Source organism: Kogia breviceps, chromosome 13, assembly GCF_026419965.1.
Source record: "Kogia breviceps isolate mKogBre1 chromosome 13, mKogBre1 haplotype 1, whole genome shotgun sequence".
Classification (NCBI taxonomy): Eukaryota; Metazoa; Chordata; class Mammalia; order Artiodactyla; family Physeteridae; genus Kogia; species Kogia breviceps.
In genome coordinates, this window is record NC_081322.1 from 11220372 (window position 1) to 11245486 (window position 25115).

The window sequence follows — 25115 nt, forward strand, 5'->3', positions numbered from 1 at the left end:
AAGGTTCACCCTTGTTGTTGTGAATTGTATGGGCTTTGACAAATGTATAGTGACATGTATCCACCATTATGATATCATAGAGAACAGTTTTACTGCCCTAAAAATCTCCTATGCTCCACCCACTAGACTCTCTCCCAATCCCCCTGAGCCCCTGGCGACCACTGATTATTTATTTATAGTTTTTCCTTTTCCAGAATGTCACAGAATTGGAATCATATAGTAGGTAATTCTTCAGATTGGCTTCTTTCATTTAGCAATGATATATTTTTAAGATTTCTCTATGTCTTTTCATGGTTTGATAGCTTATTTCTTTTTATTACTGAAAAATATTCCATTGTGTAAATACATAACAGTTTGTTTAACCATTCACCTGATGAAGGACATCGAAGTTTTGGCAATTATTAAAAAAAAGTTGCTGTAAATATCTGAGTGCAGGTTTTTGTGCAGACCTAAGTTTTTAACTAATTTGGGTAAATACCAAAGAGCATGGTAGCTGGATTATGTAAGAGTATGTTTAGATTTATATGAAACTGTCAAACTGTCTTCCAAAGTGGTTGTATCATTTTGTCTTCCCAACAGCAATGAATGAGAGTTCCTGTTGCTCCGTATCTTCACCAATATTTAGTGCTGTCAGTGTTTTCAATTTTAGTCATTCTTACAAGTGTGCATGGTATCTCACTGTTGCTTTAATTTGCAAATCCCTAATAATGTATAAGTTGGGTATTTTCCTTCCCCCAAGTGAAAGGCTAGAGAGGGCTGGAGCTGGGTCTCCCCCAGATCAGCTGGAAGACACTTTCTGAGGAGGAAGGTCTTGTTAAGAAGGACAGAATGCTCTGGATGTATTTACAAATGGCTATTTCCCCCTCTCCCTGCATGAGGGGATTTCTCTGATTTGAACTATGTGAACCGGGTAGGGTTCTTGGAGCTAAAGCTCATAGAAGTGTGGGTGTCCCCTAAGACTGGGCCCTCCTGGAGTTATTAACTCAAGCTTGTTCACACTGAGGCCTCCAGAAATTCATCAATTACAGTTTAAGTTTTGCTCTTCTGGTACTGGCTCCTGGTGACTTTTGTTCATGGGTTGGTTTCTGCTTTGGTAAGATGTGATTCTCTGTAACTGGCTAGCCATCTCTCCAGTTTGGGGGTCAGGAGTTTATCCTGTGGCCTCGGTTCTCTAATGGACCTAAAAAGATGTGTTGATATTTGGTTTGTTCAGCCTTTTCTTGTTAGAAAGGGAGTGATGAAGTCCAAGCCTCTTAAAGCTGGATCAGAAACCAGAAGTTCAGGCAAGTACTTTCAAGCCGTAAGTATAAACTGGCCAAAGACTGGGAAAAGCTGGTCATAATGAATGAAGAGATGAGGAACCTTAGCAGAAAAATGAAATGATTAAAAAAAGAAAAGAACCAAAGGCAAATTTTGGAAGTAAAAAGTATATATCTGGGGGTTTTCCTGGTGGCGCAGTGGTTGAGAGTCCGCCTGCCGATGCAGGGGACTCGGGTTCGTGCCCCGGTCCTGGAAGATCCCACGTGACGCGGAGCGGCTGGGCCCGTGAGCCATGGCCGCTGAGCCTGCGCGTCTGGAGCCTGTGCTCCGCAGCAGGAGAGGCCACAACAGTGAGAGGCCCGTGTACCGCAAAAAAAAAAAAAAAAAAAAGTATATATCTGAAATGAAAATTTTACTAGATAAGATTTAGAGCAGACTAGACACTATAGAAATGAGTTAGTGAATTCAAAGATGGAACAACAGAAATTATTCACTCTGAAGAGCACAGAGAAAAACTACTAAGAAACAAAATAATATCAAACATAAGTGAAATCAGAGTGCCAGAGAGAGAGGGAGTAGAGGAGAAAACTGGGGCAGAAAAATTCTGTAGTTCTAATGGCTAAAATTTTGATAAAATTTTTGATAAAAATATCACCCTGCAGATATGAGGATCTTGGAAAATCATGAGATAAATAAAGATAAATACCAAGAACATATATAAATATATATTTAGATAAATATAAAGAAAATATATAAACTACAAGCAATATAAAGAAAACTACAACAAGGCACCATCAGAGTCAAATTGCTGCAAACCAAAGATAAGGAGAAAATTGTAACAGCAGCTGGAGGGAAGCAACAATATAAATGACAAGTGATTTCTCATCCGAGATTACGGAGGATGGATGATAAAGGTATGCCTTTAAAATACTGATACAGGAAAAAAAAGTTAATCCAGAATATTGATTAAACAACCGTATCAATCAACTTGACCTAATTTATTTATTGATTTATTTTTGGCTGCGCCATGCACCTTGTGGCATATTAGTTCCCTGACCAGGCATTGAACCCAGGTCACTGCAGTGAAAGCGCCAAGTCCTAACTACTGGACTGCCAGGGAGTTCCCAACTGTAAATATATATGTTCCCAACACCGGAACACATGAATATATTAAGCAAATACTAACAGATCTGAAGGGAGAAATAGAAAGTGACACAGTAAGTCCCCCACATACGAACAAGTTCTGTTCCGAGAGTGTGTTCGTAAGTCCAATTTGTTCGTAAGTCCAACAAGGTTAGCCTAAGTACCCAACTAACACAATCAGCTATATGGTACTGTACTGTAATAGGTTTATAGTACTTTTCACACAAATAGTACATAAAAAACAAACACAAAAAATAAAGAAAACATTTTTGATATTACAGTACAGTACCTTGAAAAGTACAGTAGTGCAGTACAACAGCTGGCGCTTCTTAGCAGTACCAGCTACATCACCGCTGCTTTTACACTTGCTTCCGGACATCCTACGCTTGAAATAAAGATACTATATACTACTGTATTCTATACAGTACAGTACAGTAAAATACACAAAAGCACAACCACTTGTAGAGGATGCACGCACGAGACAATGTAGCCAGACATGCGAACTAACTTACGTGACTGGACACGTGAACATGTGTTCACATCTTTCGAAGTTCACAACCTGAAGATTCGCATGTAGGGGACTTACTGTACTCATTAAAATGCTCTAACATCACTTTTATAAAACTTACCCTCAAAGTATGGTGCTCTTGTGCTAATAATAGTCTTAGCTCTTCATGTAGTGTTATAACTTCCAGAAACTGTCCCCATAAAGCCATTAGAAGTGAGCAAAGTTGTGCGAGATTCATATTTATAAGTTCTGCCAGTTCATCAGGATTCTCTATTTTCTGAAATGACAAGGAAAAAAACCTTTACTGCTCTCTGAGAATTACCATAACACATCTATATATATTACTGAGAATATTAATACAAAGGCAAATTTTTAGTTTTAAAAAATGTGTGTGTGCGCGCTTGCATGTGTGTGTAGAGAGAGACCAACTGACCCATAGCTTTTTTCTATCTGATAGTTACTTCAGCACTTTTCGACCGTTTAACCAATATTTCAATACCAGAGGTATCTTGTTACTGAAATAACATCAGTCTAAAGCTACAAACCAGGATTCTATAGAACATGATCAAATTCAAACACTAAAATACTGGGAATTTTAAACACAATGTACAAATCATGATGAAAGTTATAAAAATTTTGAAAGATGATGAAATCTTAAAATCTGATTTTTTTTCCCCATCAGCTAAGTAAAGTACTTAAAAGATCCGTAACTCCTCAGAAAGGACTGAGACACTCTCTAAAATACTGCTTTGCCCTCACACCTGTGCTTCTAGATTTTATTTTGCTTGTGGGAATCCTTTCATAGAGCTGTTGAACACTTCTTTCCTTCTCTTTTCTAACAATTCACTCACCCAGTATTTACTGGGCACATTTTACATGCTAGGGCCTACATTCTACAGACACAAAGATTAATATGAAAAATTCACAGTCTAATGAGGAAAGAAAAAGTGGGTAAACGATTACAATATAATATTATGAGTACTCTAATAGTGGTATTAAATTATCCTCTTTATTTAAATATTCACCTAAACTGATGATGGAAGTTAAGAGTACTGAATGAGATGCAGAATCTTCTAAAAGGCATTTGGTTTTCTTGAATTGATAAAATAAGAACTTCTAAACAAAGAATAACAAAGGACTATAAATCAGAATGATGTTTCTTGTTGGCCAAGCATTCTTATCATGAGGACAGGCTTTTCTTCAATACACTAAGGCAGCAGTCAGTCTTCAGGGAGGTAGTATCTTGATGCAAAAGTCTGTCTTTAATTACTAGTAACACTAAGAAATCTCCTTTAAATACATACATGGGTGCTGATCTCATTTTCCTACCGTAGAGACTGAAGAAGTTGTCTGCTCAGATAGAAGCTGACAGCCATTCCCGCCTACACACCAATGATGGCCTCACTTATGGCTCTGGATCACATCTCCCTGAGCTCTAGATCCAGCATCTACTGGATGACTGTACTTGGACAGTTAGACGTGTCTCAAACTGCACTGCACCCTCCCTTTCTAAAAACAAACAAAACTCCCAAATGTTGCTTATCACATATGACCCTCTTTCTCTGTTTGTATTGGCTTCTTTTTGAAGTCTGCAATCCAGCAGGCTTTTCTTCCCCATCCCAAACCAAGCTTCCATTTATCTTCTTAGCTAAGAGAACACTTTAAAAACTCAGCAACATTAGTAAGAAAGGAAGGGATCGTGTCTTATTCACTTTTGTGACTCTGGTTACCGGTACACAGCAGTCACTCAATAAATACTTACTGGACGAATAAATGAATAAGGAATTACAGGCCTCAGATAAGGAAAAAGCTCCCAGAATACGAGGACAAACTCAGAAAATGCTGACAAATTCCAGAATTCTGGAATGGAAGCTAATAGAGTCAACAGATGATAAGTACTGATTCATCAACATACAAAGAAATTCTACAGAGGTGTTCTGCCCCAGGAAATGGTTTATAAGTGTTATTAGAAATGAAGCTAACAAGTTTTTCATGTCTCCTAAGAACACACAAAAGATTAAAAGGTACTATAAAGAAGGTGAAACCTGATGTATTGTTTCAAGAATGAATTTAATGGAGTTAGGAAAAGAAGACTATTTGACAGTAATTTAATAGCACTACGTAAGGCAAGCAATGCTACACCTAGTATAATCTACACACAAGTAGAACTAATTCTCCTCCAGAGAGCAAGGTTATCTAGATACCTTGTATTTATTAATTGTATTTCTCAGGGGTCATGGCACCAAGCTTCTGAGAAAGGACTTTTAGTATTTTCATTATTGGGAAAAGCATCCCTTCAGGTATAAACAAATTACTCCTTTGGTTTATATAACTCTTTACAGTAAGTGTCAAAATATAAATAATAATCATTTCTTTTTTATATTAAAAAGGAAATCAGAATTAAGTTTGACAAGATCTTTTATATGTATAAATGTACAAATAATAAGACCTTAAATTTATATATATTTTCCAAATAACATTCATTATTTTGTCCTATTCATAGCATTCACTGACCTTGTTTGATTACAAAATGGTGCTTACTTTAATAGACTTGGAAAATGGGGGAAAGCAAAAAAGAAAAAAATAAAGTTCATTTTAGTTTATAGCCTTCAATTTTTTTTAGTTATAGAGAGGAAAAAAACCAGAATCATATATAGCTTTATGCCATTTTCACTGGATAACACAGTATGAGCATTTCCCTACATCATCAAACGTTTGTTGAAAGCAACATTTTTAAGGTTGTACAACATTTTTAGATTATGAGTGTCCCATGATTTCTTTAATCATTGTCCTACTGTTGGCGATTTATTTAGGTTAATGTTTTACAATATTATAAGTTACACTACATATGAATCTTTGTTTATTTGGTATAAATTGAGAAGGAATACTCTTTTTGGCTTTGGATACATACTGCCAAACTAATCTCTGAGAAAGATCTACGAGGTACGAGAATCTGTATCTCACCACATCTCAATAAGCATTACGTTGTTATTAAAAAATCACAGCTAGGTTAAAAATGACATCAGAATATTTAAATTTTTGTTTCTTTGATAATTAGATTAAATATTTTTCACATACTTATTAGCAGTTTTTGTAATTTGGTGTCTAACCTATACTAATATGAAAAATGGGGAATAACAGGTTTTCTTATCTATTTGTAAGACCTCTTTGTAAGACCTCTCATTATTCCACCTCTTGTGTATTCTACCTGCTGTCAAAGTTTACCCTAGTTTACGTTAAATTTTATGATGTCCATTTAAATACTGAAATTAAATACAAGTACATAAAAATTTATTAGTAATATTTGAATACATATGTATTATGTTTTAACACTTAGTACAGATGGATATAGAGTAAAGAATAAAACTTTTCCTTCACAGCCCCATCCTTCATGCTACTGTTTTCTGTATTTTTGTTAACAGTTTGAAATGTATATGTATGTGTGTATATATATCCTTTCAAATATTTTATATGTAATCTAATCACACAAATATGATCAAATACATACAGAGCTTTTATTAATATAAAAATCATACTCATTTTTCCAACTTTTTTTTTTTTTTTTCTTTTAAAGATTTTTGACGTGGACCATTTTTTTTAAAGTCTTTACTGAATTTGTTACAACATTGTTTCTGTTTTACATTTTGGTTTTTTGGCCCTGAGGCATGTGGGATCTTAGCTCCCGGATCAGGGATCTAACATGAATACCCTGTATTGATTGGAAGGTGAAGTCTTAACCACTGGACCGCCAGGGAAGTCCCTATTTTTTCAATTAATATATCCTAGAGAGCTTTTCAGCATGAAAACAGTACCTTGCATCATAGATGAATATATATATCTTGAATTAAAGAATCCTTGTCAATGCATAGAGACTTGCCTAATCGTTTCAAATGACTACATGGGAATTGATAATTCTTTATGTCTGTTGAAATGTATTAGCAATTCTGCGGGACAGATTCCTAAATAAAAACTGTTTTGTGGCAGAGCATGTGTTTTTAATAGATGTTTTCAGAGTAGACTGATGAAGTGACCTAAAAAATGTACCAATTTCTACCCTCACCAACAGCATAGGCAGATATTAGTTTCCCTACACTCTTATCAACAATGCAGATCAGCAGTCACTTTCATTTTTGCAAATTTCATGCTCAAAAAACCCTTTTATTGTTTAAATCTGCATTTCCCTGGTTTTCAGTAAGACTTAGTGTCACCTATGTAGCTAACCTGTTCTGCTAAGAACTGTGTTTTGTACATTGCCTCTATGCATATCCCTTTTTCCTGGGGGGTGTTTTGAAAGCGATACATAGGACCTCTTTATATATTGTGAGTATTAATCATTTGGCACTTTTAGGTATTGCAAATATTTTCTTCCAGTTTATTGCTATCTTTCAACTATATTTATGTTTCATTGCCTTTTTTTTTTTTTTTTTTGCGGTATGCGGGCCTCCCACTGCTGTGGCCTCTCCCGTTGCGAAGCACAGGCTCTGGACGCGCAGGCTCAGCGGCCATGGCTCACGGGCCCAGTCGCTCCGTGGCACGTGGGATCCTCCCAGACCGGGGCACAAACCCACGTCCCCTGCACCGGCAGGCGGACTCTCAACCACCGCGCCACCAGGGAAGCCCTTCATTTTGTTTTAAAAAAGTTTCAAATCAATACTTTATTTTGTCTTTTATACTATTACTCTGAAAAAGTTATTTTATATCCTAAGATCAGATTATTTATATATACATGTATATGTAAATTTATCTTCCAAATTTTTCTGGACATTTAACTCTTCAAGTCCATTTAGAATTTTCTTCTATAGTATGGTATTTTACCACACTATGTAACCCAATGTTTGTGATATTTTATCATATATTCAATTCTTAAACATATTTAGTGACTGTTTCAGTGCTATTTAGTTTCATTGATTTGTCTTTCTAGTCTTTTAGAGAAGTCCCACTCTATTTCCATAACTGTAGTTTTATATATATATATATGTTAGCATCTACTTGGGCAAGTCCCTCTATATTATTATTATTCTTCAAAAGTTTTTCTTAGTCATCCTTACCTTTCTTTAAGTGATCTTTAACATAAGTTTAAAATTTCCAACAGGATTTTGATATAGACGCATTAATATTACTAACTTGAGAAAAACTGGATCTTTCAGAGATCATTCACCTTTCCATCTGGGAGTATCATAATGTTTATTCATCCAAATTTCCTTTAATATGTCAGTGAAACACTGTAGATATTTTTTTCCATATTAATCACAAACATCTTATTAAGATTATTTCTAAGCATATATAATTCTTTGGGGGCAACTATTATAATGACATTAGTGATTTTTTAAAGAAAACACTTATCTTACTTGAACCATGGGGAAAGCCTCTAGGATAGTATACGAAATTATCTATCCTGACTATGTATAATTTTATAAGGAGAAGGTAGATACTTTCAAAAGGGTCAAGTCCTCATTTAAATTTACATACAGAAATACAACCCGAAGTCAATATATTTTTGTTTGATTCATGTCTTCGATTTCTTCCATTAACGTAGCTAAACAAGAGTGAAATACATAGGGATCCTAAAATAGTCAAAACATTTAGTACCATGGGGAAGAAAAAGGAAAAATAAAAATCTATTCAATTTAATTGCAAGAATGAACTAGTGGAAAGATGGTCTGAGACAAACTGATCTCTTGAAATAAAACAAACTTTCATTTCTAAACAATATCACTTTACAAAACTATGTACGTTTAAGTAATGCTTAAAAATATTTTTCCAGAAATTCTTTGATTGAACTAATAAGAGAAAAGGGACACTTCTGATCAGTTAATTGTCTTTGCTATTTCATTTATATGCACAATAATATACATTTTAAAGTTAATTTAACTTCACGTTCAAGTCAAATGTCTGATCCACTAAGTTGTGTTTCTACCTAGATCAACAATTTTATCTTTGCATTTTAGAAAGGATAAATTAATAATATTTTCTTCAATAAAATACTTAGAAAACAGAATCCACTTAAATAACTTGGTAATGTGAATTTTAAAAATGCAAGTACCTTGACTTCTTCACATAATTCAGTAAGTCGCGCTTCCACATCCATTTCCTCTGAAAGGAGTAAAGAGTAATTGGAGGAAGTATCTCAATGTTAGATCTGTAAACTGTTTTTGAAATTACAGAAATAAATTAAATTACCTTTAAAAAACCAGAAGGTTGCAAAATAACCGGACTGTATTAAACAAGTTAAATTTCAATGTAATATATTTTTCTAAACACATTAATCATGCAGGTAATGTGATAATTAGTAAATTCTATGTTCTGATTACAGGCATACCTCGAAAATATTGCAGTTCGGTTCCAGACCACTGCAAAAGAGTGAAGACTGCAATAAAGCTAATTACATGAATTTTCTGGTTTCCCAGTGCATATAAAAGTTACATTTACACTATACTGTAGTCTATTAAGTGTGCAATAATAGCATTATGTCTAAAAAACAATGTACATACCTTAATTTAAAAATATTTTATTGCTAAAAAAATGCCAACCATCATCTGAGCCTTCAGTGAATTGTAATCTTTTTTTTTTTTTTTTTTTTTTTTGTGGTACGTGGGCCTCTCACTGTTGTGGAGCACAGGCTCCGGACACGCAGGCTCAGCGGCCATGGCTCACGGGCCCAGCAGCTCCACGGCATATGGGATCTTCCCGGACTGGGGCACGAACCCGTGTCCCCTGCAATCGGCAGGCGGATTCTCAACCACTGCACCACCAGGGAAGCCCAGCTGTAATCTTTTGCAATAGTAACATAAAAAATCACTGATCACAGATCAATATAATAAAATTATGATAATAATGAAAAAGCTTGAAATATTGAGAGAACTACCAAAATGTGACACAGAGACACAAAGTGAGCAAATGCTGTTGGGAAAAATGCTGCCAACAGACTTGCTTGCCGTAGGGTTGCCATAAATCTTCAATTTGTGGAAAACACAGTATCCGTGAAGTGCAATAAAGTGAGGTATGCCTGTATTAAGCAGCGGGTAACTGTTCTCATAAGAGGCGAACACTGTCAAGGAACTACTGACTATATACCTCAAGTAACTTGCACAATTGCATCACAGAAAAGATAAAACATACAACTAAGGTTTTATTGCATTTCACATATTATAAATTCCAGTGATCTTAGTATTTCGTATTACATATGTACACGCTTCACTTTTTTTTTGCGGTACACCGGCCTCTCACTCTTGTGGCCTCTCCCGTTGCGGAGCACAGGCTCTGGACGCGCAGGCTCAGCGGCCACGGCTCACGGGCCCAGCCGCTCCGCGGCATGTGGAATCCTCCCGGACCGGGGCACGAACCCGCGTCCCCTGCATCGGCAGGCGGACTCTCAATCACTGCGCCACCAGGGAAGCCCGTACATGCTTCACTTTTTACAAAAGCTTCGCTTTTTACTGTAGCTATAGTTCAAGTCACAGTAATTTTTATAACCAAAACATATATAAAGCATGCCTGGAATATAAGCTGTTTAATGAAAATGAATGACAAAATCCTTTTCGACAAAACGTAAGTTTCTATTTTAGTTTAATAAATTCAGTTTTCTATCAGACAGTCTAAAACCAAGGCGATTTTTTCCCATATAATCCTGACTTATTTAATGTATGCTACAACCATTTACAAAGGGGGGGGGTGCAGATTAATTTACAATCAAAATGGTAATATTTACAAAGGAGTACAGAAACTAACAGAAGACTTATTAGTTACTTTTTGCAGGGAAGACATTTCGCTAAAACCTGAAATATCATGTTTAGATATACTCAGTTTTTCTTCAGAAATCAAACTAAAATGAGTTCTCCTAAGAGAACTCTAACAGGATAGCGTCAGCACACAACATTCCATAATCTTGCTGCTGTAAGGGAGTTTAACTGGTCATTCTCACACAAAAGCAAGAATACATTCTGTGACATCCCTGAATTCATTCATCAGCTCACTGTCTTGTAAGGTATACTGAATGTTTACTACTTGATAAGAAGAATGATAAACATTTAAATTTGATAAAATAAGCAGTTACACTGATGTGCTGAACACAACCAAGCTACGATGGGAACAACAAACGCTGTTGGTAACTAAAACCAGGAGGACACACAAATGTTTTGGAATTCACAAAATATATAAATAACCCACTGGTCACTAAAGAAATCTGCTGAGATTTCAAAAATCATTTCACCGTCAGGTAAATCAGTGGCTTCTAATGTTAGGTTTTCCCCCAAAAAAGAAAAAATCTAGCAGACCCTGTATTAAAATAACTTCCATATGCCAACATCTGTTTTCACATCATTCATGATGTTTTCCTTTGATAGAAGAAAATCAGCAGAATTGGTCTTAGTAGGTTACATATCTTACCTATGAATTTTTTAAAAATGAAAATAAACTTTTTAGAGTTTTGATACACTTTTCTCATCTTTACATACAAGAGCCTAAGTGCAGAAACTGGTCCATTTGCATTATAGTTCGTGAGAGCTACTCCAATGCAAACACCTTCAGGGATGCTTAAATGCAAAACTTAACTTCAAAACCTTTGAGATGAAATGATTTCAACATCATTTAGGATTTTAACTGAGTTTAATTAATTTTTCTTTTAAAAATGCCTATATATCTATTTATACAACTTTATAGAAATGTATACAGGTTATTTTTCTTTTCGGCCGTGCCATGCATGCCATGTGGTGTGATCTCAGTTCCCCAACCGGGGACTGAACCCGGGCCATGGCAGCGAAAGCCTGGAATCCTAACCACTAGGCCACCAGGGAGCTCCCTACTTACCTTGGCTCCTCCTGCTAATTGAAGGTGGCAGCTTTGAACACATCCTTCCATATTTTCAAATATATACATATATGAGATCTGGAGTCACTGTTTTCCAAAAATGGGTGTATTTTACAAACCTGCTGCAATTTGCTTTTTTTCCCTCAGCAGTACTCCATGTAAATGGGATATGCAGCCCTAAAGCACTTTTTTTCAAATGGCTGTGTAATATCCCTTGGTGTGGGTACCTCAAAGTCCATTCTTTGCTGAATGATGGGCATTTATCTTTGTTTCCAGTGTTTTGCCACTAAGAATACTGTGATCAACGTGGGTGTACATATACTGTTACATACGAGTACTCCATTCCGTGCTACAGATGAACAAAAATGGAGTTGCTAGGTCGAAAGGTAAACATATCTTATATTTATCTTCTAAATCTAAATCCACCCTCTCATCTACTCATTCATTCAACAGATATTCATAGCATAGTTCAGATAATGCCAATACACTGCTAGGAGTTAAGGATGAAAGATATCTCAAAAAAAGTGTTATTTAACTAACTTCACTATGTTTTAGTTTTGAATCAAGTCTTTTCCCACCCAACCAAATACTGGGCCCTTCTTTATATAGGTCTTATTATATGAGCAGCGTTTTTTAAAATTATTTAGCGTGCTCACATCTAAATTGATAGGCTGACAATACAATAGTTAATGAGAAGTATATTTTTATTGCTAAAATGAACACTAAAACATGTCATAAATGACCATAATTTCATACCATGAATTCTTAAATTTTATAGTTAAGTTACTTTATGAGAATATAAAATTATATTCTAAAATAATGATCATAAATAAATCTTCAACCTTTCTTTTTTCCTTCCTGATAACAAGATAAGTTTCTCACTTCACAGTTTTAGTGAAAACTGACCCAATTTAAGTATTTCTGGGCTAGTTTTCATTTGAGAAATGTGGAAAAAAATGTTGGCTCTTTAATTTCCTTTTGTCCATACTTCTGAAAACTGAGAAACAAATGCTGTGATTTAATTTTATTTTTTATTTCTACAGCTTTTTGTAACTTTTAAAAAAAATGTAATAGTGATGGTCTATTCAACACCAAGTAAAAACTTTCAATATACTTATGGAAAGATAATAAATTAAGTACTATTGCTATTCAAGAACAAAAGTTTACAATATATAGGGAAATATATCAATAAAATAATGAGATCACAATATTTCCTTTCAAATGTGTAACATATCTGGATAGTGGTGACTTGATATTACTGTATTTTGCTTTTTAAACTTAGAACAATAAAAAATAAATATAAATTGACTCAAAAAACAAAGCCAGATACTAAAGATGCTTCTCTCTTTACTTCTGTAATGCATGAAATTAGCTTCAGTTTTTAAACCACATTTTATTATCATTAGCCCTACCCAAAGACAAACTGACTTTGAACAAATTGAAGGCATTACCATTAAACCAACAAATTCTGGCAATGAACATGGTTTCCAAAAAGTGTAGGAACTCTAAAATGAATATGTTAAAAGCCAAAGAAATCTTTGCATTTAACATTTCCAGTTTTAAATAAAAACTTCAAGATTAAAATTAATTACAAATTAACCAAAGCTTATCTACAAACCAAATTGATTCTAATAGTAAGTTCTTAAATAAGGGTGGTAGGAACATACAATATTAAGAAATACATATTTATGAAATTTGACACTAATTTAAAGCAAAGTTTCCTGCTAATTAAAAGGGATTATTTACTTAACCTATTTGTAAACGTACCTAGACAGGTGTCTTTCTGGGGTGGTGGCTGTTTTCTTCTGAGGAGGCGCTCATAAAGGACCTGCATGTTGGCCTTGGCTAGTTACAAGGATTGCACACAGCACTAGTTACTATACTCCTTTAACAATAAAATTTATTAGAATTTTCCAATTTGTTATTAATAGTTTTAGTATTGATCGGATAGTGCAGTTAGATGAGAACACTAAAGCAAAATCTTTCAGTTAGTTAATTAGCTTATTAGAATTACAAATGATGTACATTCACATTTATGTTGCTTTGTTCTTTTTTCTACTTAAGTGAATGTGCCACTCAACATTTCATAATCCAATATTATATTTATGTTTTAATTTCTTAAACTGAGAATTTTAGAGTTGGCAGGGGTCTTAGAGATCAGCGAGGTCAACCCCTTGCCTTTACAAGTGTAGAGACCAGGGCCCCAAAAGGTTACATGACTTGGTAAAGCCTAGATTCCAGAATTCCTGACACCCATTTTCAGTAAGAGTTCCTTGCACCAAACCAACATTTAACTGTACGTCATCAAAAAAAATGTACATCATTCATCTACGAGAAAAGAAAAAGACACAAGCAGAACAGAATTCAAGGCATTATTTTTAAAAGGGAATAGAGTTTAGATACACTCCTCACACCATGGTGGAATTTAAGACTTTTAAATATATACATATTTGAAAACTCAAGAAAAGTGCTAAATAGTGGAAGGAAATAGAATACATCCTTTAATCAAGAACTACTTTAAAAACTTACTAAAACTGGTGAAAATAATGATGTTTAGTCAACAGTGTTTTACAGAAATATTATCTGGTGCCTACAATCTAATTTTGCTACGATAAAAATAATGTTAATAGTTCAGAATATGCAATAGTTTTATCTTGAATAGTTAATAATATTTTGAGATGTTTTCCTAGAATATGCATTCAAGAATAAACTAAAATTTACAATAAATAGAAAATATAAATAATGAAAAGTTTAAGAATAACACAAAGTATCACTGATAAATATTTACTGAAGATGAATCTTGAATTTAAAAATCCCTAGGAAACTACTATAAAGTATGTGCTGATGTCTATGTACTTTTCAATTATCAACAAAAACTGTATTGTGCGATTTCATTCATTCATCCATTCAACAAATATATTTTGAGTAAACACCATGTGTAAGGTACTAATAATTTTATTCTCCCACTATTATTTACTTATTTGAAACTGAAGTCTAGGGGTTTGCTTTAGAATTTTATTTTCTGATAAAATATTTTAAGCAAATAATTTGGAATAAAATTGATATTCATTTAGTAACTGACTCCTGAAATTAAACATAAGGGCTCTTTTAATTATGATATTTTCTACATTATATTCATAAGCCCAAAGTAATATATATGTGCCATAAAAGCCATCCTTACCCCAAAGTTAAAAACCTTATAAATAAATGAATTATCATACTGAAGTTAGATAAATTAGTGCTAATACTGTCTCAGCTATTTGAAATAAATCTTTGCCTTTGAAAAGAGATGCTTGTTTCCTTTAAACAATATTTCCTTTTGTACAGAAATATTGTTTTATAAGTTAAAATGTGGTTCAAGTGTTTTTCCATTCGGAAACATTACATGTTAAAACTCTTTGAAAATTCCGTGCACGCAGCATGGACAGGCCCACCTCACACAGGGCTCTCTGTACTAACCCACAAGAACCCCACCCAGCTGTGGGAGTCTCTCCTGTCTCTCTCAGTGCTGAACTGACTCCTTATTAAGGGAAAGGGGATGTCAAAGCTCTTCAAAGACCTAGAAGAGGCCTGCTCTTTCCTCAGCACTTTGCTCAGCCCGAAGGAATTCCTCTGTTAACCAGTTTTCCTTGTGGAGCTTCCTCACACCTTCTGCTTTCTGGATGCCCTCCTCTTTCCTTCCTGATGCATTCAGCACATCTGGACCCCTTCAATCCTCCTGCCCTTAGAATGGAAACCAGTTTGCACAAACAGTCCCAGTTACTTACAGGTAGTAAGCGACAGCAATGGTGCACACATGCACATGCAGGCCTGAGCACTACACGATGATGCCTCCACGAATTCAACATCCAAACTACTGACAGATCCTCCTACAGAAATGCCATTACACATGGCTTCTGTGTCATACCACTACTTTTCAGTAACATGGTATCGCCCTTCATTAACATTATGGTTTAATAGTTTTGTGGTCTGACCATTAAACCTAAATTAACCAAAATTTATCATATAATTCTCCTAAGAAAATGTGTTTGAATCCCAAAGAACCAAATTAAAAAATATGTGAAGCATAATTTTTCCATTAATTAAGGATTAGTGATAGCTTAAATTAGTTCTATTCTACAAACAATTCTTTCATTTTCAAACAATTCTTTTCGTTTCATTTTCAAAAAAAAAAAAAAGAATTTTTTAAAGGTTACATTTGAGGCAGTGGTCTCTTAAAGGATTTTCCTAAGGGAAATAGAAGAGTCTAAGTGCATGAAACAGCAAGGAAAAAGAATATTCCAGAGAACAGTAATCAAAAGTTTTCCGTACTACCATTTTTGACTTGAGGAAGAATACATGAGCAAAAAAGAACAAACATTTTCCTACTGCTTGTAAAACTGGGGATACATTGGGATCCTTGAATTAAGCATTCTAAATAGTCAACTGAATGATAGCTGTTTCTAGCCAAGTCAGGAAAAGTGTGCACTGAACTGACTGATAACGAAATTAATCCAACCCGTGGGAGCATCTGCTGACAGGCAGAGGTACAACAGCCAGCCTGTTCTCACAGCTGAACTTCAGTGAGGTACAGATCACTTTCTTACAATTCTTTTGTATCTCAAGATAGGCAGTTATAAAAACGGGCTAATTAGTCTCAAACCCAAGAATTATTTTCAGTAACTATTTTTGATAGTGCATCAATATTGTTAAAAGACTGAGATCCTTGAGGAACAAAGAACTAAATATGAACAGTGATTAACTTCAGTAAAATTTAAAAAGTAATTTCCGATTTATTCAAGTATGTAATAATGAAAATAATTTATTCTAAAGAGATAATTAAAATGTGCTTTTTATGATGAGCTATTAGCTGATATTTGAAAGTAAAAGCTTATAAAACTTTCATAACATGTCTGAATAAAAGCATTTTTGCAAATCTCAATAATTTATCTTCTGCAAAGTGAAATATGTATTTTGCAAACTACAAGTGGTATACAAAATCAAGGCAATATGATTTTTTATTATGTATTACAATATACATGCAGATATTAATGTCAGACAAAAACTGAAGACTGGTGTCTTAAAATTATTTTTAAATTTTTCAGAATGTTAAAACTGAGTAATGTTATTATTTTCTGAAATGAAATAAAAGAAATAAGATCTGAGATCACTTAAAACCAAACATATTTTAAAAAAAGGTCCCAAGTACCTACAATCTGGTTAGACTGTTAAATATTTGGAAGTATGGATTTAATTTATCTTACCTAATCTATCTAATTTCTTTTCCCTATCTAATAATTCTATGGATAATTAGATTTGTTTTCTAGTAAGCTTTCTGCTTGTATTCTAAGAGAAGTAGTAATATTGACATACCGTTCAAAAAAATCTACCAAAAGACTCATTTCAAACTTAGCACCAAGAAGTTATTTCTCAATATCATACAGTTTTTTAAATTTCAGAAAGTAATTATCAAAGATTGAAAAAGATGAAGTTGAGAGAGAAGCAAAAGTGAAGCACATAAACCTAGTTTTAGTATAGAAACTATGGCCAAGCTGATAACTAGCAATATGAGAATGAAGAGAGTGCCTTGAACTAAAGCAGAGGTCTGGCTACTTTCAACATACCCAGTTCTAGTTTCTGACAAGAGGGAAGCTCTTCCGTTACCGTAATGAAGTAGCTGTGCAGCCCCTTGAAGGCCAGCAGGAGGGTGGCGCAGAGGGTGTAATGGAAACGGTAGGCGTGACGCAGGAAGGAGTCTGCAATGACGAAGCTGAAGCCCTAAACAAGGAGTCGATTTGGGACACACTGTTAGTAACCAAGAGTCTAAAAATAGCACCCTTGAAGCTTAGAAAAATAAAAGGATTTACAAATCACAGTTAATTCTAAAACGGATAAGAAATCTAGCAATATCTTAGGGAGTTGTTCTCGTTCACACAAGTAATTTAAACACAGGAAACTTCGACTGAGTGGTACTCCACTTTTGTCGTCTGAGCCCCCTTTTCTTTCAGGGGAGTAGTGGCTGTACTCATACTGCTGCAAGCTGGGTCTCAACTCTGGCAGTGACTCTTTACAAGCGCCTTTGCAAAGATTCTACCAGTTGTGTGAAGGGAGCAGGGGGAGACAGTAAGTACTAAGTTAAAAAAAGGCCCCGGTTGTCAAAGATCTCTATCCATTAAGTCTTGTAAAATCTTGAAGTATCAGGTTCGTTTTCAAAAAAACAACTGGAACCAACCAATTTGTTAAGATCATATTTAATTCGATCTGTAAGTTGTTGAGCTCAAATAATTAACAAAAGAACGATCACATTCACAAACATAACAGTTAAAACAAATTTCATTCAAAGTAAGAGAGAAAAGAGGATTTATAAACATATCAGTTCTTACGTCTGGTGATAACTGTTTTGTGTAGTTAATACCAAAGACCACACTTTCAAGAGTAGGAATCACAGAATCTTTGTTTTGTGCTGGTGCATTTCTGTTTAACCAAGTAGTCTTCACAGGGCGAGGAAAGCTGGGGGAACAAGCATCACATTATTATTGTCGTAAGAGTCTATTTAGAGTGTAAAGTTAAATGTTCACAAAAGAAAGTCTTAGAGGGACAGAATAAAAAGCAAGGGCTTTGCAAGGCTATGATTTCTAAACTCTTCTTAAAGTAACTTTACAATTTTTCCTTTAAGAATTTGAGATAAAGTACTGGCTAACTATAAGAAGGCCAAAGCATTTGACTGGTTGGCACTTTGGCAAAAGGGAAAAGACAGGAAAGTAAATCAAATGTACCATAAGCAGAGAGCAGCCTTCATTTGCAAAATGAATTTGCTTTGCAAAAATGAAATATCTAGATCCTAGCAACGAGGGTGTCGCAAGTCATTAGTAAATACCACTTGCCATGGTATTAAAATTGAGTCAAAGGAGCTGTACTTAAAAAAACCAAATATAAGAAACAAGTTACGCAAAAAACAAGCAAAGAAAAATCCTAACCTCAGTTACTTTAAATAATTGATTTAATGTCTACAGTTGGGTTGATCATTGAAATTGTTTTATATAAATATAATATTTAGGGACTTCCCTGGTGGCACAGTGGTTAAGAATCTGCCCGCCAATGCAGGGAACACGGGTTCAAGCCCTGGTCCAGGAAGATCGCACATGTCGCAGAGCAACTAAGCCTGTGAGCCACAACTACTGAGCCTGCGCTCTAGAGCCCGCGAGCCACAACTACTGAGCCCACACACCACAACTACTGAAGCCCGCATGTCTAGAGACCATGCTCTGCAACAAGAGAAGCCACCACGATGAGAAGCCCACACGCCACAATGAAGAGTAGCCCCCCGCTCGCGGCAACTAGAGAAAGCCCGCGCACACCACCAAAGACCCAACGCAGGCAAAAATAAAAATAAATTAATTAAAATAATAATAATAATGGTTAAAAATGTAATATTGTAAACTAAAAATTTTTTCTCTAGTTTAGAGGACTAAAAAGTCCAGCTCTAACAAAACTTCAGGAGAAACCCTGCATTGATAGAAGCATAAATAGTGAGGAACAGTACCGTTAACAGGACCCCTCTACCAGCGTGCCACCAGCAAAAAGCCTTCCTTCCCCTTGCCTTGCTTTCCTTCCCGACCCTCTCCTTTACAGGCAAAGAAGGGCACAGCTCTAGCAGCGAGAGAGGGGACATCAGAGCCCAGGGCAGTGACGGAAAAAGCAGCAGCCCCAGTTGTCGCAGGCGCCTCAGTCTCTTCTCCCGTCACCAACCAGAGCCGACAGCTAGTCCTCTCGGCTTCTGATTCTGAGCCAAAAATGTCCTCTCCTTGCAGTGAACGGTCTCTAGGAGATGAGCCGCCTCTCCCCACCAGTCTGTGCAAGAGCTGCAGTACCGCAGGAGGAATCGCACACTGAGTCACCGGGACGAGCTCTCCGTACTCAGCGATTAGAGAGCAGCACTGATAACCTGATAACCCGAGCTAACCGCTAGGGACTGCTTGTGCATTTCTTCCAAAAAGAAACAAAGCCATTGTTATAAAGAAAAAGGAATGCTTGAAATAGCTTCGTTAGGGATTCTTACTGAAATTACAAAACTAAGAAATTCGGAAAACTACAGGAATGTATTTTATAAACAAGTTTTTAATCTAACAGGCTATTCATATAAAAGTAATATTGTATACTACTTATTCGTAAGTTATATTTCAAAAAAACATACTTTCCTGTCAAAGAAGTCTCATTGAGTTATCATGCTGTTAAATATTAATTTATTTAATCAACATCTAAAATTGTTTTGAGTAAGTTTATTATATATAATGATAGGAACATTTTCCTGTCTACAAAAGTTACAGCAACTGAGAACAAGCTCTCAAAGGTCTAACAGGAAAGACAAAAATGGCAAAACAACTAGTTCCAGATCTTACTACAGAATAAGGAATGCAAAGCAGGCCATCAGGAGAAACAGACTTCTTCCTGGCCCTATGCTCTAAAGACATCATGGGACAACACAGGGGAAGTGGGGCTCACAATTTTTACAGCAACATAAAGACATGCAACAGGCTGTTACTTGGGGAAAATATGTTAAATTGTCTTGGTTTTCTATAAATTCTGAAGTAGGTAATTCTACAAAATCACCTACTTAGTTTTCTGGTAAGTCAGTTTAACATCATAACCCTTAAGCATCATCCCTAACATCAGTTGCTGGAATAAAATTTGCATCAGAAATTGTTAAGTAGTTCAGAAGTCAAGTCAGTTTGGAGCCTTTTCACATAAGTTACTGATTTAAAAGTGTCTATCTGTTACCCATGCCACAAGGATGATGTCTTACTGTAAGAACTAAAGAGCTTGAACTGTATTCTTACATTAATGAAAGACAATCTGTCTCCCCATGGAAGTGAGCAGAAAAAACAATTATCCCAATGAATTTATTATGATCCAGAATATTATGTACCTTTAGGCTAACATGATATAGTTTAAAATGGCTTATTTAGTAAAGATCCATAAAATTGGTTAATAACTTCGAAAATAAGAATTACTATATAGATTTAAGAAGATAAATTAGTCTAGAGAAAAGACACAAAAACTATGAAAAAATGAATACATTTTCCCAGAGAATGAATAGTTACAGTCAGCATTGAATAAAAACAGAGGTGCAGACTAAACAATGCTGTATGGTTATTTCCATATTGCATTACTTTTCTTGGTCAGTTTATTTGACAAAGAATGCTCCATATTTTTGTAAGAAAAAAGTCATCAATCTAATGTTCCCATGCTCTTATATTTTATTAATACTTTAGTATAAAAATGAAAGTATTTATTAAATAAATGTGACTTTAGAAATTCCTATTTCAGTTATCTTTATCAAAGTATATGTTTTCATTACAAAAATAAAAGACACTATGTAATTAAGGAGCAGGGAAGTGGTTACATTTACCTTATTAGTGGCTGGTGTAGTGCAACCAAGGAAGCATGGACTGTCACAGACACAACAGAAAGGTGGAAGTAATCAAACATGACATTGACATGGTGATGGAGGCCTCTTTGGAGGCTAAAGTGCAGCTTCAATGTTCGGCTGCTTATTAGCTGCAAGGTGTTCAGATCATCTGCCCTATAAAAACACATTTGCTTATTAGTACGAAAATTTAGTAAAGGCCAACATTTAGTAGCATAGTTTAAACTATCAAAACCTTTAATTACTTATTTTTTAAAAACAGAATGAGAATAATTTTTAAAGCATCACATTTGCATTAGACAGTAATATGAAATCTAACAATAAGAAAATAACCAGATCTTACTTCTAGTTTTCTAGCTGTACTTACAGTTTCCATGTTAATGGACTGTTTTTCACTAATGCCCCTACAAAACAAGTCCTTTTTGGTACTTTAGGAAATACTCTCATCTTAAAATTTTACTCCATAGGGAATACTGTTTATAATAAAGCTGCAGTACAGTGTAGGTCAAATCCTATTGTGATAAATCCCAAAAGGTGTTTAAAATTGTTTTTATGGTACAAAATTTTGTTATTAAGTGTTGCTCAAAAATAAGCAAGTATCAATAATTGGTATGTATTTTATTACAGATATTTAATCTGTCATTAGATTTACACATACAAAAATTGAAACAATTCCATGAAAATGTCCAAATATATATCTATTTTTAACCAATACATAGGTAATTATAAATACCTACAGCTAATTAAGTATTTACTCATTTCAGCTTACTCCATTTATAGAACTGACTTGGTTGAAAAAAGAATCCCTCAAGGAATTCCCTGCAATAAACAAGTATTACAGAGGAGCAGTAGCCACACGTAGAAAATTCTGATTCCTCCACGGCAGTAAAGAGGACAGCTCACAAGCAGCCCTTTGAGAATTGTAACGGCTTAGACATTTATCCCACATGTAGTCTGAATTTATATACAATTTTCAAGAAGTATTTCTATAGGTACATTTGAAATGAAAAAAAAACCCATGAAAGTAAAATAGTCAAATGGAACTCTGATGCTTGTTTTAAATGAATACAAGCACAGTTTGTCCCTAAAATGTATGACTATATGTCCAGATGTGTGGACAAGTTCAGGGTAGCCAGTCCTAAAACTTCTTCATGGACTCTGGAAACAACCGTTAAGTCTAAGAGTCATCAGTCTTGATAACCCTCTGAATATCAAGAGAGTCCCACCTGAAGGTGGCATCACTCATGCCACCAAGAAAGATAAGCCAGTGATGCAGTGGAATAGAGCTTGGTTGTGTTTAAAGGCCTCAAGGCACTGGTACTGTATCAACCGTGCAATTTCTAGAGTCTAGGCAATTGTTTCATGTTTCTTCAAGTTGTCTGACTTTGCTACCTGGAGCTCATGGAATCAGCAGGGGCACAAAAAGTAGGCCTAACCATTCCCATGAGACTCTCCCAGAAGGGAGAAGGAGTCTAAAATAAAGAAGCGGGTAGGCTGGGTTGTAAGAAGAAAATGGGGACTCTAATACAGACAGATAACAGTCATGAGTAACTTAAGATTTTTAATTGTTTGATTAGCCTACTTACGAATAATCTCCATCTGTGAAGTGCAGATCCAAGGATAACAGAAAATTCATTTCCTCAAGGGTTTCTTCAATCTGAAGAGAAATTACACTGAGCTGCCTTTTGAATATTTTATAGAAAGTTAGAAATATGCCTTGAGGCTTTACAAAAAATATTTATCGAAATATATATGAAGAACTGTTTACCTTTTTTTCATCCAACAACATTTTAACTTTGAAGATCATCACATCATTTAAAACAACTTCCTCATTTTTATATAGAATTTGAAATGTTTTACTGCAAATCAGAGAATCATGAACTGAAGCTGGAAAGGCTAAAGTCATACCTAAAACAGAAAGACAGGTAAAAGGAAAAACACAATACAATTATACTTTTACTTTACTATACATTTGATTATATTACTCCAATGCCATTATTTTATATAGCAATATTAGAACATTTCTGAAAGTTTATTAATTACTATGATTAAAAAATGAATAAATATGGCTTCCCTGGTGGCACAGGGGTTAAGAATCCGCCTGCCAATGCAGGAGACACAGGTTTGAGCCCTGGTCTGGGAAGATCCCACATGCCGCAGAGCAACTAAGCCCGTGTGCCACAACTACTGAGACTGCGCTCTAGAGTCCGCGAAGCACAGCTGCTGAGCCCACGAGCCACAACTACTGAAGCCCGTGCTCTACAACAAAAGAAGCCACCGCAATGAGAAGCCTGCACACCGCAACGAAGAGCAGCTCCCGCTCGCTGCAATGAGAGAAAAGCCCACACGCAGCAATGAAGACCCAATGCAGCCAAAAGTAAATAAATAAATAAATATTTAAAAAATTGTTTTAAAAATGAGTAAATAAGTACCTTATAACCATTACAGAACTCTTATACAACTTAATCTGAGAAGGTAAATGAGAAATCTCAAGGTAGATATTTTAAGAGTGAACAATTGATCTGTATACCATAGAAGAAAGCAATTTAGTCTTCCACAGCTGCCTAGTGAAGAATCTGGTTGGCTTTTGTCCTGCTGGCTGGGAAGTAACTTCTAAACTCTTGGAATAAAGAATTTGGTTGGCTTTTGTCCCTAATTCCTGAGAGTTAGCCTCTAAATCCTTAGAATTTCCCAATGACAGGAGTGTCTCTGTTATTCATGGTGGCCCAGACAGTTTATGGTAAGGAGATGACTCAGGATGGGGGCTGGCCACACCAGTGAGACCAACCATGTGATTGGAAAGTTGGGGTTTTGAGCCACATGCTGTAAGCCCAACCTTCAGGGCAGCGGAAGGGGTTGGAGACTGAGCCATGTGGGTCATGATTCAATCAATCGCGTCTATGTAATGAAACACCAATTAAAAACTCTGGACACTCAGGCTTGGGGTAGCTTCTCTGGTTGGTAATACTCTCTACATTGTCATACATAGATTTTGCTGGGTGGGTAATGCATCCTGACCCCTTGGGGGGATAACAAAGGACTTCACAAATCTGGGACCCTCCCCGACCTGGCGCTGTGCATCTGTTCTTTTGGATGGCTCTGATTTGTATCCCTTTGCTGTAATAAAACTTGAATAATAAGTAGAGTGCTTTCCTGAGTTCTGTGAGTTGTTCTCGTGAACTACTGAACCTGAGGGGTAATTAGTAACTCCCAGTTTGCAGCCATGTGATCAGAAGCAAGGGTAGCCTATGGATGCTCAAGTTGCAGCTGGTGTCTGAGGTGACAGCAGCATCACAGAACACTGTGTCCTCTACCTGCAAAGCGTGGCCCACCTCTGGGTTGCTGGGCGTCAGGTCATCCCAACAGCACACCTGCTGTCTTATTACTCGATGCTCCAGAAATAACATGATGGGAAAAGGAGTCCAAGAACCTGCAGATGTTTAATCTAGAGACTCTGCACAGTGGGCATCTCCGTGGTCAGGGAGCCCAGAATGAGATACTGCAGTCCACCTGGCGTAAGGCGGGTATCCCTGCTGGGGTGGCCTGAGGTCTGAGCCTGTGCAGGTGCCGAGGGCAATCCAGGGAGAACACGATACTGGGAGCCCAAGCGAGATGAGGGGGCAGCTGCATGGGAGGGACCTAAGGCTGTGGGGGAGGAGGGGGTCCTGGCAGAGGGGCAGCCTGGTACAGGGTGCAGGAGTCCCAAAGGGAGGAGAGAAACTTCTCCCGGGGCGTGAAGGTGGCTGTGGGCAGCAGAAGCCCAATACACTGCAGTGGAGCCCGAGTGACGGGAGGAGAGTGTCCCTGCAGGCGGAGCGCCTGGCAGGAGGGCTGAGCAAGTGCGGGTGGGGCGAGGAGGGTGTTGCGCAGCTACGTGGGCTGCAGGAGGTGCTGAAGGCCGAGGTGGATGGATGCATCGTGAGGGAGGGAGGCAGTGACAGGAGCTGGTTATGAAAGGGGCTGATCAAGTGAGAAAACACACCAAGGGTCAGG

General features: G+C 36.2%; 1 protein-coding gene across 15 annotated transcripts in view; it reads right to left on the reverse strand.

Annotated features, from left to right (window-relative positions):
• Positions 1–25115, reverse strand: part of FAM135A (family with sequence similarity 135 member A) — a 122421-nt gene that overhangs the window by 42417 nt on the left and 54889 nt on the right. For 7 of the 15 annotated variants that reach the window (XM_059083826.2, XM_067011381.1, XM_067011374.1 and 4 more), the window contains 8 exons: positions 22891–23030; positions 22709–22779; positions 21105–21278; positions 18079–18205; positions 17320–17473; positions 13484–13561; positions 8955–9004; positions 3033–3188 (listed from right to left, as the gene is read on the reverse strand). In XM_059083826.2, coding sequence (XP_058939809.1) covers positions 3033–3188; positions 8955–9004; positions 13484–13561; positions 17320–17473; positions 18079–18205; positions 21105–21278; positions 22709–22779; positions 22891–23030 — 950 coding nt within the window. Of the gene's footprint in view, positions 1–3032; positions 3189–5875; positions 5922–8954; positions 9005–13483; positions 13562–17319; positions 17474–18078; positions 18206–21104; positions 21279–22708; positions 22780–22890; positions 23031–25115 lie in introns of those variants that run through there. The other 8 variants (XM_067011382.1, XM_067011383.1, XM_067011376.1 and 5 more) reach the window with 4 other exon arrangements.